Raw genomic sequence first — 13,358 nt, 5'->3', positions numbered from 1 at the left:
TGCTTCTGTTTTACAGCTCCCAGGTATACTGATTTAACACAGACCCTGAAAAACATACACAGTAACTCTTGCTTAATGAAGGTGTTCACCTAGATCACTGCCTCAAGCAACAAATTCTTTAGCTATCTTTGTCGGTTTTTTATCTAAGTCAGGGGTCAGCAACCTTTTTCAGCCATGGGGCAGTACACCATCTCTCAGACCTTGTGGGGGGCCGGACTATATTTTGGAAAAAAATATATGAACGAATTCCTATGCCCCACAAATAACCCAAAGATGCATTTTAAATAAAAGCACACATTCTACTCATGTAAAAACACCAGGCAGGCCCCACAAATAAACTTACCTGGCAGGGGAGACACCTTGATCATCATCAGAGATGCATTTTAAATAAAAGCACACATTCTACTCATGTAAAAACACACTGATTCCTCAACTGTCCGCGGGCCGGATTGAGAAGGCAATTGGGCCGCATGGAACCCACGGGCCTTAGGTTGCCTACACTTGATCTAAGTTCTAAGAAGGTACTTTATTGTGTGTGACAACACTCAGGTATGCCAGTGAAGTGGAACCCATGTGACTGCCTTATATGAATGGACCACATTACATTTACATCCCAAATTGCAAATGGAGGGTCAGAAGAAAATAACTTTGTTGTTAGGATTGCTAACCCTATTAAACCTGGTGAAATGTGTCATTTATGTGTGTCCTCATTTGCTCTCTTTTCCTGTTAGTAAAAGCTACTTAGGTATTTGTTTTTGCACATGAAATGCAGCAAACAAAGAACTGCATAAATATTATAAAATGTAGCTGGTGAAATTAAACTCTTCCAACCATGTGCTTGTTTTGAACAGAAGCATAAGTTTTACTGGCTGACTACTAAATTTTCCACTTCTTTTATTTGAGTACAATAAAAGCTAGTAAGGAAAAATAAAATGCAGAAAATAGCTGTAAGAATCTTTCATGATACGCCACATGACGCAAACTGAACTATTTAGTTTATCTGGTCTAGGAGAAGATTTCAGCTATTTTATATTGAGCAGATGATAAGGCCAATAAATAATAGGTTATATTAGGCAGATTGCAAGGCTATGAAGTGGCAAAATATGTGGAAGAGACAGATGACTTCCTTTCAAGTAAACATTCATAGAATAGTGTCATAGAATAGTGCTCTCTCTGCTGTGGATGTAATTTATCTTGATTTCAGCAGAACATTTGACAAAGTTCCCCATGATATTTTGATTAGCAAACTGGCTAAATGCTGGCTCGATTATAATACTGTCATGAGGATTCATAGCTGGTTGCAAAACTCCTCAAAGTCCTCATCAAGCTTGATGGAATGGAAAACTGTGATGAAACTAACAAAATGAAATTCCACAGGAACAACTGCAAAACTCTCCATTTAGGCAGAAGACAAAAATGCACAGGCATGGGATGGAGAAATTCCTGGCCTAGCAGTAGTACCTGTGAAAGAGCTATCTAGATTGCAGTTGATCACAAGCAGAAGCTGGGTCAGCAATGTAGAGCTAGTAGGGGAAAATCTCTAATGCTGCTCTAAGCTGCATTAATAGATGACACTGGGAAGGGATCCAGTGGGCTGGGAAGCTTTTTATCTGGGTTAGGAGATCCTGGGGACGATCTTGTGGGTGGGTGTATGTGGAATTTCCCTCGCTTTGTCCCATCTCCCCATCAATCCCCACAGTACAAGGCACAGGCTCCACCACTGTAGCTGCCAGCAGCTGGTTCTGGTTCGCCTATCGCACCACAACTCCACCTCTGGAGTTGTCAGAAACCAAGTGCAGTCCCACCTCTCCAGAAGAGATTGTTGCCCCGCCTGTTCCATCAGCTTTTGATGAGGCAGTGACACTTCCTCCATTGTCTGTCATGGAGACACCAGTGCAGGCATGAGCAGATGGTTGTACGCCCAGTCTAAGGAGCAGAAGCAGTTGCTGCACTTCGTTGTGCCCACCCCTTTCCCTTGGATCAGTGTTTCAGGGGCCATGTTATTGCTAGGTCTCTGTCTTTGCTTGTGCAGGTATGCTGTGCCACAGAACTGCTTTTTGCCTATATAGTGTGCTGATTTGAGCATTGGAGCTATGGATAGAAACTGCAACCTGAGTTCTTCAACGAGTGGGAGCCACCTCAGGCTGTTGTAATGAGGACCCAGATCCAATGAGCTCAAGTTACAGGAGGCTAGATGTCTATTGAACATTAGGATAAACTATTTATTGGTAAAAGTGCTGCCACGTATTATAGGTTACAACTCTCACCAGTCCCATCTAGCAGCCAACAACTGCATTTATGCAGATTCATCTTGTTACACTAGCCTCACACTCTCTTCATTTTTTGTGTGTAGCAGAAAAGTTCAATAAAAATAACAATGTGTGCAGTTATGTGTTGGGAATTGCATTCCTGCTATAGTTTGTTTTTTGGTCTTTATAGGGGATGACTATGGTGGTCATGTATCACTAATAGCACTAATTGTTGGAATAGCTCAGTTATTAGAGCATGAGACTCTTAATCTCAGGATCATGGGTTCAAGCCTCATGTTGGGCAAAAACTTCGAGTATTGCAGGAGATTTGACTAGATGACTCTCCTGGTCTCTTCCAAGGATACAATTCTATGTTTCTAAGTTAATGACTCAATAATACAATCTTATGTTACACTTGTCTATTCCTGGTTTAGTGAATACAGTATATGGGATTTCAGTCTTAGAGGTAAATGCCAGACTATATTCCTGTTCATAAAGTGTAAACTGGGAAATGTTAATAGTGGCAGTAAGCAGTGATTATTAAGTGAAGTTAATTTTAATGTTTTCTGTGAAAACATCTACCTCTGGTGCTCACAGTTGGAATTACAGAAAGAAAAATTCAGGCAAGTCTTTCCCAGCACATGGAAGTCAACATCTGTTTTTATCTTAAACCTGCTTGTAATTCTATTTTGATTTTTTTTTGTTCCTGTTTTTAACAGAAAATTTTAATGTTTATTTTTGTAAACCACTTAGAAGTTCTATTTACAATAAAACAGTATGTACCGTTTGTTAAATATATAGTAAACTATTACATTGTGAAATCTTTGTAACTAAATATTTAGAATGTGTTTTAGTTACTCTGAAGTCTTCCCTTTGGAAAATACATTTAGTAAACTTGATCTGTTCAGATTAATACAGAGTCAAAAGCACAATTGTGGCAAAGAATTTCAAGCTAAGATTTTGTCTGATACGTTAGTTTCACCATACTTCTACTGCATGTCATCAAAGTAAACACACCTGCAACCCAAGAATGATAAAGTGGATTTTCTATTAACATCAGTCAGAAAAGAGGAGTTTGCTTTTGTGAAAAACACACCAATGATATTGTTCTACGAAGCTGATATATGACTGCAGTCTCACATTTGGTTAAGTTTGGAATATTGCAACACAGGAAGTCAGATTATTGGTCCATTCAGCTCAGTATTTGTCCACACTGACTGGTAGTGGTGGCTCTGATGGATTTCAGATAGAGGACACTTTCAGACCTACCTGAAGATTGAACAGGGGATCTTTTGCATGCAAAGCAGATGCTCTGTCACTGAGCTATGCCTCTTCACATTGGCTTCATGTGTGAAAGAGCACTTAGTCTTTTTCCATTTTCTCTTGTTTCTCTCTCCTCCCCCACCCACCCCTGTCCTTGACAGTCTAGATGACATTACGTAACACTTTGACCTTGACAGCGTAGATCAGGCACCCCCAACCTGCGGCATTCCAGATGTTTTGGCCTACAACTCCCATGATCCCTAGCTAACAGGACCAATGGTCAGGGATGATGGCAATTGTAGTCCAAAACATCTGGAGGGCCGAAGGTTGTGGATGCCTGGCATAGATGGCAGCATTCTCACCGTTACACATTCAAGATGGCTAATCTTTTCCAGTGTGTGTGCTTTCTTGTGTGCATTTGCATTAGGAATCCTTGTGAAAAAATCTAAAAGTTTGATTCACTTTGTGACTGGTGAAATAAGACACTCACGTTGAGGGTCAATCTCTGCATTAATATGTTTCCTATTTTTTGTAGTTTAGAAAATACTTATGGTTTACATACAATACTTTTCTTACTACAGTGGTACTTCTGGTTACGTACTTAATTCGTTTTGGAGGTCCGTTCTTAACCTGAAAGTGTTCTTAACCTGAAGCCCCACTTCAGCTAATGGGGCCTCCTGCTGCAGCCGTGCCTCCGGAGCACAATTTCTGTTCTCATCCTGAAGCAAAGTTCTTAACCTGAGGTATTATTTCTGGGTTAGAGGAGTCTGTAACCTGAAGCGTATGTAACCCGAGGTACCACTGTATGTGGTTTTGTGCTAGTCAGTTTTTCCCTCGCATCACCTATGAAAGCAAAAGCTTTGAAAGAGCTCTCTGACCTTTAGAACAGATAAATTTCTATTTCCTTTCAAAGCTGAGAAGAGAAACTGCATTACAAAAGCACAAACTTGCATGTCTGAAAGCTTCAAGCTCCCACAACTGAGCCCTGTATGGACACTGCACTGAGGCAAACTGTACGAGGACTCTGTGACAAAAAAGCTTGATTAATTTTCTGCTAGTCTGAAATTACCATCTGTGTATCTAGTGTTGTTTCCAAAATAGATCTCTCAAATTCCTCATCCTTGATCTGCCAAGAAAATAATTTATTGGCCTTTTCACCTCGTTCATATACAAGCGCACTTGAGTGTAGCAAATGCTTACAGATCTGATTCTCAGACAATTTGTTATATTCCATCCAGAAACCATTTATGAATGATCAAATATTAGAAAAGATTTTACACTAGGGCAAATAAGTTAAGTGTTTCACTCTCTGCAAAATGTTATTGGTTTCTGGACTGTATCCTTTCTGCACCTTTTTTCCTCTTCATTACTGGGTTACCACAGAGAGCCAAGAGGCTGCTTGTAGACTCACAATAGGGCAACTGATCGGAGGGAGCTGGTTGTATGCAGTTTTCAGCTAGGAGGTGAAATGGTGTCACACTGACACATCTGAGGAATGGTAACAAGCAGCCAGTTTACCATGCAGGTGGTTTGATTGGCCATCACACAGCAGGCAGTTTGTAGTTACCCGTAGCATTCATGTTTTAGCTAGAAAACTAATATTACTTTTTCCTGCCCTGTAACACATCTGAAATGTGTTGTACCTTGTGCCATTTTCTGCATCTCATTACTTTCAGTTCACCAGAATTCTCCCTTGCTTGTGAATGAAATAAATAATTTGGTTGAATTAGGAGGATGCTTCTAGTCTAGCATCCTTTTTCCAATAGCGACCACTTAGGTGTTTATGATAAATATATGTTAAGTGTAATTGTTTAATTGGCACTGAAACGGAGAATGCCTGAATGTGTATTACTGAAGGCTTTAACATGGTGATTTTCCATGGTGCTATATTGAAGTCAAGAATAGGACTCTGAGCTCCTTGATGGGTTGATAATTTATTGTTGTTGTTGTTGTTCTCTGCTAGCTAACACATTTGTCTTTAACCTTAGATAACACAAGAGGTAGTGAATTGCAAATTTCTCCGTCTTGGAAGGGTTTTGGCTGAGGCTCTGTGGGAGTAAGATGCCTCTCCAGGAGCTCAACAGCCTTAGGAGCTGGAGTTCAGACTAATGAAGCCTGTGAGGGGGAGAACAGTGTTTTTCAGCTTTGATAAGTTATTTTATTTCTAAAAAGATGTTGAGCCTGTGCTTCGATAGCCATATGTTTTATGAATTTTTTGGATGTATCTTTGAAGTTTTCATTCCCTTTTGAATAAAGTTCTGCAAGTAAAGTTTTGAATCAAACAAATGGGTCTAGACAATTTTTATTCCGAAAGGAGTCAGTTTTTATGCATCCAGTCACTTCAGGCTGTGCAGTATTGATATCTGCAATATCATATAAGTGGAGCATGTGGTCATGAATTGAAAGGATATGATGTAAGCATATTTGTGGGTTGTCTGTGACCCCACCACATTTTAATCATTCCACTGACAAGTCTGCCAGCAGAGTGTTTCACCAGTGTATCTGAGGTGTTATACTGTTGGATATACCAGAAGATCTTATGTTCTGCTGCTGTGGGGGAACTTTTGTTAAAAAAAACCTGTGTCCCTTCAGCTGGTACACTTTGACTCATAGTTTGTTCAGAGACACCCCAATCCAATGCATGTTTACTTAGAAATTCTCAAGTAGGTGGGCACAGGATTGTAACCATTTGTTGTTGTTGTTGTTGTTGTTGTTGTTGTTGTTTAGTTGTTCAGTCGTGTCCGACTCTTCGTGACCCCATGGACCAGAGCACGCCAGGCACTCCTGTCTTCCACTGCAACCCGCAGTTTGGTCAGACTCATGTTTGTAGCTTCGAGAACACTGTCTAACCATCTCGTCCTCTGTCGTCCCCTTCTCCTTGTGCCCTCCATCTTTCCCAACATCAGGGTCTTTTCCAGGGAGTCTTCTCTTCTCATGAGGTGGCCAAAGTATTGGAGCCTCAGCTTCAGGATCTGTCCTTCCAGTGAGCACTCAGGGCTGATTTCCTTAAGAATGGATGCGTTTGATCTTCTTGCAGTCCATGGGACTCTCAATTGTAACCATTTTTGGTTGTAACCAATTGTAACCATAGGCTTGTGGAAAAATAAAATTGTTCTTTGTCTTGAATGCTGCTTTGACTTTAGGGAACTGATTGTTGAATTTGCTCCAGGATGCTTACACACATTCCTGCTTGTTGAAAACAATACATTTCTAATCAGATTACTATACAAGCAGTATAGTATATGTCTCCAGTGTTCTTTTTTGCAAAGCAAACTGAGGGTTTTGCAGCTCAGAAGGAAGAAGGAACACAGTGATAGTTTAGCAAGTAGAGCTTAACTTATTATCTTTTCTTCTGAAGCCAACATGTATTGTCTAAACCTGGCTCAGGCAGAGCTAAGCTTCCCTCTCTATTGTAAATATATGATGACACTTTTGATTTGGATTATGCGAACTAGGTCAAGGGAAAATATCTAGATATTATGGATTATTCAAGCATGCCAATAAAGCCTTTGTCTGTTTCCAAGGCAAACACCCATACAAGATTACACATTTTGTTGTTCTGTTGACATTTCTATTGTTGCATTTTTAATTGTCTGATCTTAAACAAATGAATCATGCTACTCTTTATTAATGCTGCAAAATCTTCTACATAATTTCCCTCTCAGTAAGAATTCCACAAGAGACAGCTCAGATTATAATTGCACTGCATAATAAACAAGTAAAGCCAATTATAAATCTATGCTGCTGTCAAACTCTTGACCCATGTCCCTTTTGTGCATTGCCATTTCCTTGAGGGCTCAGAGTGCTAGACATGGCAACAGACTGACAGCCCCATCCTGGGCAGACTTAGCACCTCATACCCATGGAAACCAATGGACTGAGATGCACCTAACTCAGCACAGGATCAGGCTGCGAGTGAAATGCTTTACATTTATACCACAGTACAAGAAGCCACTATTTGCAACCAGGAGACAGGTTGATAAAGATTTAATTAGAAAATTAAGATTTAATTAAGAAAAAGATTTAATTAGAATTTATTAGAAAGTGTTTTCAGTATCTAGCAAGAGTAAATAACTGATCAATAGATGGCCCTTTCTACAATAATGAAATAGAAAAAATGTGTCCTACTCTCCATCTCTACAGGCATGGTTCCTATGAATACCATAATACATTTCTGATGCTTTATCAGAAACTAATGCATAGAATCTGTACATGTGAACAGCTAGTGCTCTTAAGATATATATTTTATACCATGTTTTAACACCATAACTGTTCTATTAACCAACCTTTCAATATTTTTCCACTTCAGATATGCACTGATAGCCCAATGAGCTTTTATTTCACAGAGGCATGGTATTAACATTATAATCAGAAAGCTACCTTTTGGTATATGCTCCCTGAGCAACAATGAAGTGGTCTGGCTGATGATTGGAGCACAGGTGGGATAACTCCCAATATGAATTTGATCAAACACAAGTACAACCACAATGCATGTGACAGTGGCAGTGGCAAAAAGAGCGCATACTTCTCTGTTTCAATTGTGTTTTTAGTGAATTGTCCAGCAGAGCTTTTTAGTATGGTAAATTAGCTGATAGGGACCACTCAAAAGCCTGCTGTTAAGAGATTTGCAAAGGGTAAAATCACTTGGCTCTGTGCCAAACTTTGTCACAATTAGTGCAGGTCTGCTGGAGGGCCTTCAAGCACCAACTAGTTGCAGCCTGCAGGACACTTGTAGAAGTTGGGGTAGCAGCATGCTCTCTCTCTATTTCTGTCCATCATGGCTGATAAACTCCAGGAGGTGATTGACTGAATAGGTCCGGGAATGGTCAACACAGCACTACATGTGGGACTTATGCCCACTACCCTGAAAGAGGTAGGATGTGTTGACTCCTGAAGAGGCCCTCTCTGGATCTGCTCAGACTCTAAATCTTCACTTCCTGGGCAAGATGGCTGAAAGGGTGGTGTTGGAAGCTGCCCAGTACAGTACTCTTCAGGAATGACTCAGGAAGGTTAAAGCTGAGATACTGTTTTTCAGAGCTCTGTTCCTACCTGAAGGATCATTGCCAGAAAGTAGCATTAGGGCACTGTTACTTGGCTCATAGTTTTTGGGCTGTGGTGGTTGTTGTTTAGTCGTGTCCGACTCTTCGTGACCCCATGGACCAGAGCATGCCAGGCACTCCTGTCTTCCCGCAGTTTGGTCAAACTCATGCTGGTAGCTTCGAGAACACTATCCAACCATCTCGTCCTCTGTCATCCCCTTCTCCTTGTGCCCTCCATCTTTCCCAACATCAGGGTCTTTTCCAGGGAGTCTTCTCTTCTCATGAGGTGGCCAAAGTATTGGAGTCTCAGCTTCAGGATCTGTTCTTCCAATGAGCACTCAGGGCTGATTTCCTTAACAATGGATAGGTTTGATCTTCTTGCAGTCCATGGGACTCTCAAGAGTCTCCTCAAGCACCATAATTCAAATTGGGCATAATTGGGCTGTGGAGTCCTATGCTATTTAACATTTATTTGTATGAAACTATTGGAAGCAGTCATCTAAGGATCTGGAGCACTGTGTCACCAGCACATTAATAATGCAGCTCTAGCTGTCTATTACATTTGAATCAGGAAAGGCTATGAAGGTGTTGGACCTGTGCCTGGGAACTGTGATGGGCTGCATGGATGCAACTGCCATGCCCCCCAGCAGCTGAGTCCTGATAAGATGGATGTGTGTGGGTGATTCCCATGTCCTAGAATTAGGCAGACAACCTGCTCTGGGAGGGGTTGCACTCCCCACTGAAGAAGGTTTATAGTTTGCAAATACTCCTGGATTCCACTCTCTTACTGGAGTGTCCCAAGGGGCTTCTGTGGTTAATTAGCCGAGAACCACTGAACAACTGATAAGAAATTTTAAAGTTCTAACCTAGTAATCTGGTGCAATTGGAGTGTAAATGTTCCACTAACAAAGTTTGATTTCTTGCTAACCGGGAATAATAAATATTAAATTTAGGGGAAATGGAACCTGCAATGCCAGTGTGAAGCTCAATTATATTTCAGAAGCAATACTGGATACTGACCGGAAGTGACCCTTCTTCTGTTGCATAATTAATGAAACAAAAAATATATGGATAACAATTGCAAATTTGTGTGAGACACACACACGCTTCAAATTAACTTAGTGGGGCTTACTTACAAGTGAACATGAATAAAATCAGGCTGCCACTTCCTTTACATACTGTAATAAAATTACAACTAAGGTTAACTTTGTAATTCACAATCTGAACCACAAGAGGGCACCAAACAAATATGCAGTGAGAATACTGTAACAGTTAACACTAAAAAGTATGCTGGTACCTACATAATAAGGCCAACTGCCCCTCTCCCCCGCCCCATATTGCTGTCAATAAAATGACAGTTTTTAAGAGATACAACCTGAGCATTCAGCAAATAAATTATTGCAGGATGGTTTGCAAGAAAACCCCCACACATAAACTTAATAAAACAACAGAATGTGATAAATGAAAATTGGTGAACAGAAGTTTCACAGTATTTATCTATTTATTTAAACCGTATACAGCCCTTCATCCAAAGATCACAGAGCAGTTCACAACATAAAGATACAAAATGAGAACACAAAATACATAACAAAACCAACAAACCAATACCCACCCCCCAAATACATTAAAAAGCCTATCATTTAATCAGCCAAAGGCCTCGTTATAGAGAAATATTTTTGCCTGGTGCAATGGATGAGCCTCACCCTGGGAAAACCTCCTTCAAGGTGTTTCCCTTGCTGATCAAGGTGTCTCCTATGCCAGGTAGGTATGTGTTTGATGGTGTTTGCATATGCTTGAATTGTGCCCACCATTTACAGTGGTACCTTGGGTTACATACGCTTCAGGTTACAGACTCCGCTAACCCAGAAATAGTATCTCGGATTAAGAACTTTGCTTCAGGATGAGAACAGAAATCGTGCTCTGGCGGCACGGCAGCAGCGGCAGGCCCCATTAGCTAAAGTGGTGCTTCAGGTTAAGAACAGTTTCAGGTTAAGAACGGACCTCCAGAACGAATTAAGTACGTAACCAGAGGTACCACTGTATATGTAATTTTGGGTTTTTCTGAACAGTGATTTCTTCTCCCCTCCCAGCTGTACAGGAAACAGTGACTGTTCTGCTGATGCTTATGTTCCTGAGTATAGCAGTGCTTAGGGTTTGGGGTTTTTTTAGTATGGTTTTTAGTATGGAATAACAGTACAATAACAGGGGGCACCTTTTGCCCTCCTTTGCTGACTTCCAGGTTTTGGTAAAATCTCGCCAGAAGCCGCTTCTCCCATGGTAGCGGGACCTCCCACCAGAAACTGCTGCTGCTTCCGCTTCTCCTCACTTTTCCAGCCCCCACATCACTAGAGAAGTGAGGAGAAGCAATGGGATTCTGCCGCCTGAGGTGCCTCGAGGGTGGTCTGGTCCCGGCAGTAAGGAAAGCTTAGCTTCGCATACGTGGCGCCAAGTACGCGCACGAGACCAACCGCTTAGCGGGTGACGTGGCATTGCTCAACGGCTTCTCCGTGTCCTCGTGACTTGCGGCGGGGTGGGGGGGGGTGTAAGGCGCGCCTTCGGGAAGTCGCGGGCAGGAGGTTTTTCTCGTGACTGCGAGCCGGAGGATTTCGGGCGTGAAGGGCCTCGTTGCCGTGGCAACGGCGGCGCCTGGAGGCAGGCCGGAGAAAGTTCCCCTAGGCCGCTCTTCCCCGCCCCTCTCGGCCACCACGTGACTATCCTCCGGCAGCCGCTCTTCCTTCAGCTTCCGGGGAAGAGTCGGTTCGCGAGGGAACTGGAAGCGGGGGGAGTAGTTGTGGTAGTAGTAGTAGTAGTAACGGCGCGCGGGCATGTCGACCAACAATGTCGGCTACAACGAGCAGGCCGGGGACGCTCAGCCCGAGATGGGCCAGGAAGCGACGCCCACCGCCGCCTCCTCCTCCTCCTCTGCCTCGACGGCCTTCGGGCTCTTCAGCAGCGACACCAAGAAGTAAGTAAGGAACGGCCGGAGGCGGGGTGAGGCGCGGCTGGGGCGGCCGGGGGCTGGGCTTCCTCTCCTCAGGGAAGTAAGTGCAGGCGCTGCTTCCTTCGAAGAGACCAGACGCCCGTGGGTCTCTTCCCCTCGCTTCCCAGCCGCCTTCCCACCCCAAATCCTATTAACAACTTCGGGGTCCTGAATACGGTTCTTTGTGAAACTTAACTGCAAAGCGGGGTTGTGCCGTTATGAGTTGCTCTGCGACTTTGTGTGACGTTGGGAGTTGGTCCCTAATAAAGTTACTGCCTTGCGGTTGCTTTCAGAGCTCAGTTGTTTTTCCTTGCAGATCAACACGGCTGCTTCGGATTTTCTTTTTCTGCCTTGATTTGTGGAGTAAGGGAGAAGTCCGAATTCTTCCTACTAACGTGGTAAAAAGTTGTATACAGGATATCAATGAAAGGGAAGTAATAAATGACTGTAAGGAGAAGTGACCGCTGAGAGCAGCATGAGAAACGCCTCAGGGACCCCTCCTTTCAGTTTTATGCACTTTATGCTGCAATCCTAAACGCACGAGGGAGTAAGTCACAGCGTGTGTAAACATTCAAACTCTTGTGCTCCTGGAGACACTGATAGCTTTGAAATCAGGGAGACATTGGCAGAAGTTACGTTGAGGGTGGGATTGGATCACAAGGTTATTTTTGATTCTTCAATCAAGTTGGGTTGGCCACAGTGGAGAGACTGGATAAACCTTTGATTTGCTGGTTATAGCTTGATAATACTACTTCGTGTGCATGTGTGTGTACAAGTGAGTGATTAGTCTATACTCTTGAAACATTGTAAGTTAGAAAGGTTTTGAGTTCAAGAAGGTTGCTAGTCAGTGCTGTTAATTTATTTAAACAAAACAGAAGAAAATACTTTTTAAAGTTGAAGTTCAAACCATTTATAAACCTAGAGGTATAATGGAACAGAATTATTTATACTTAATTTAAATCATGTAATTGAGTAATTTTGTTAGCTTTCTCTTTTGATAGGGTTCCTTCCTTTGCTGCTTTACACATACAGACCTGAACATGTGCCTTGGGAATAAGTCTTATGTAGTAATGTGTCATGTTCACAGAACCTTGCTTTCACAGAAGTGGAAACATAAACCCTAATCTGCTTTCACTTCTAACTTGTCTCCTACCTACAGCATGCTGTTTGTGTGCCATTATTTATTTTACCTCTCAGACATGGTACTGCCTATTTTCAGTCTTCTGTGGCATGGCAGGCTACTTTGAATCATGTGTCTATAAAAGTGAGAAATTATTTTTACAATAAAGAGATGCTCATCTTGTAGTGTCAGCACCAGTGTCTTAACTTTAACTAGGGGACAGGTATTGTGGTTTACATTTTATTTGCTAATAACACAAATTGGGTGTTTGTTTCTTTATTAGAGAATCCTAACACTCCCTAAATATACAGAAGTCGAAACACAAAAAATAACACTAAAATATTCACTAACAGAACCAGCCATAATGCTAAAAAGTCCAGTTTAGTAAAATACCTAACACCAGTAAAAAAAAATTAAAATTAATAAATGTACGGTAAATTAATGTAATTCCCAAAACATAATTTGATATCTTGCTGCCAACCATCCAGAAGTGTAGGCCTGGGGCTAGACACACTTTGTTAAACAGCATTGTGTCCTTCTTCTTTAACTTTATATAGCAGATATGGGAGAAGCAAGTCAGAATTGGGATTGCAGCAAAGAGGGAGGGTTTTCTAGCCTATTCCTTCCACACTGTAGTTCTGATAAAAATCTCCCCTCCCAGCTACTATTTGCATCAAGAAAGAATCTGCCATCCAATGAAAGCAGCT

At 41.9% G+C, this 13,358-nt stretch overlaps 1 protein-coding gene across 3 annotated transcripts in view; it reads left to right on the top strand.

The window, feature by feature from the left end:
* AP3B1 (adaptor related protein complex 3 subunit beta 1) overlaps positions 1-13,358 on the top strand; it is a 138,078-nt gene that overhangs the window by 5,536 nt on the left and 119,184 nt on the right. Inside the window, exon 1 of one of the 3 annotated variants that reach the window (XM_083403725.1) lies at positions 10,761-11,516. The exons of 1 other annotated variant lie outside the window; for it this stretch is intronic. In XM_083403725.1, coding sequence (XP_083259851.1) covers positions 11,377-11,516 — 140 coding nt within the window. In that variant the 5' untranslated portion in view covers positions 10,761-11,376. Of the gene's footprint in view, positions 1-10,760; positions 11,517-11,827; positions 11,930-13,358 lie in introns of those variants that run through there. One more of the 3 variants, XM_083403727.1, reaches the window with a different exon arrangement.

This window comes from Podarcis tiliguerta (genome assembly GCF_965153285.1).
Source record: "Podarcis tiliguerta genome assembly, chromosome: 11".
In the NCBI taxonomy this organism is placed as follows: domain Eukaryota; kingdom Metazoa; phylum Chordata; class Lepidosauria; order Squamata; family Lacertidae; genus Podarcis; species Podarcis tiliguerta.
The sequence above is the reverse complement of the archived record's forward strand: the minus strand, read 5'-3'. Positions and strand labels throughout refer to the sequence as shown.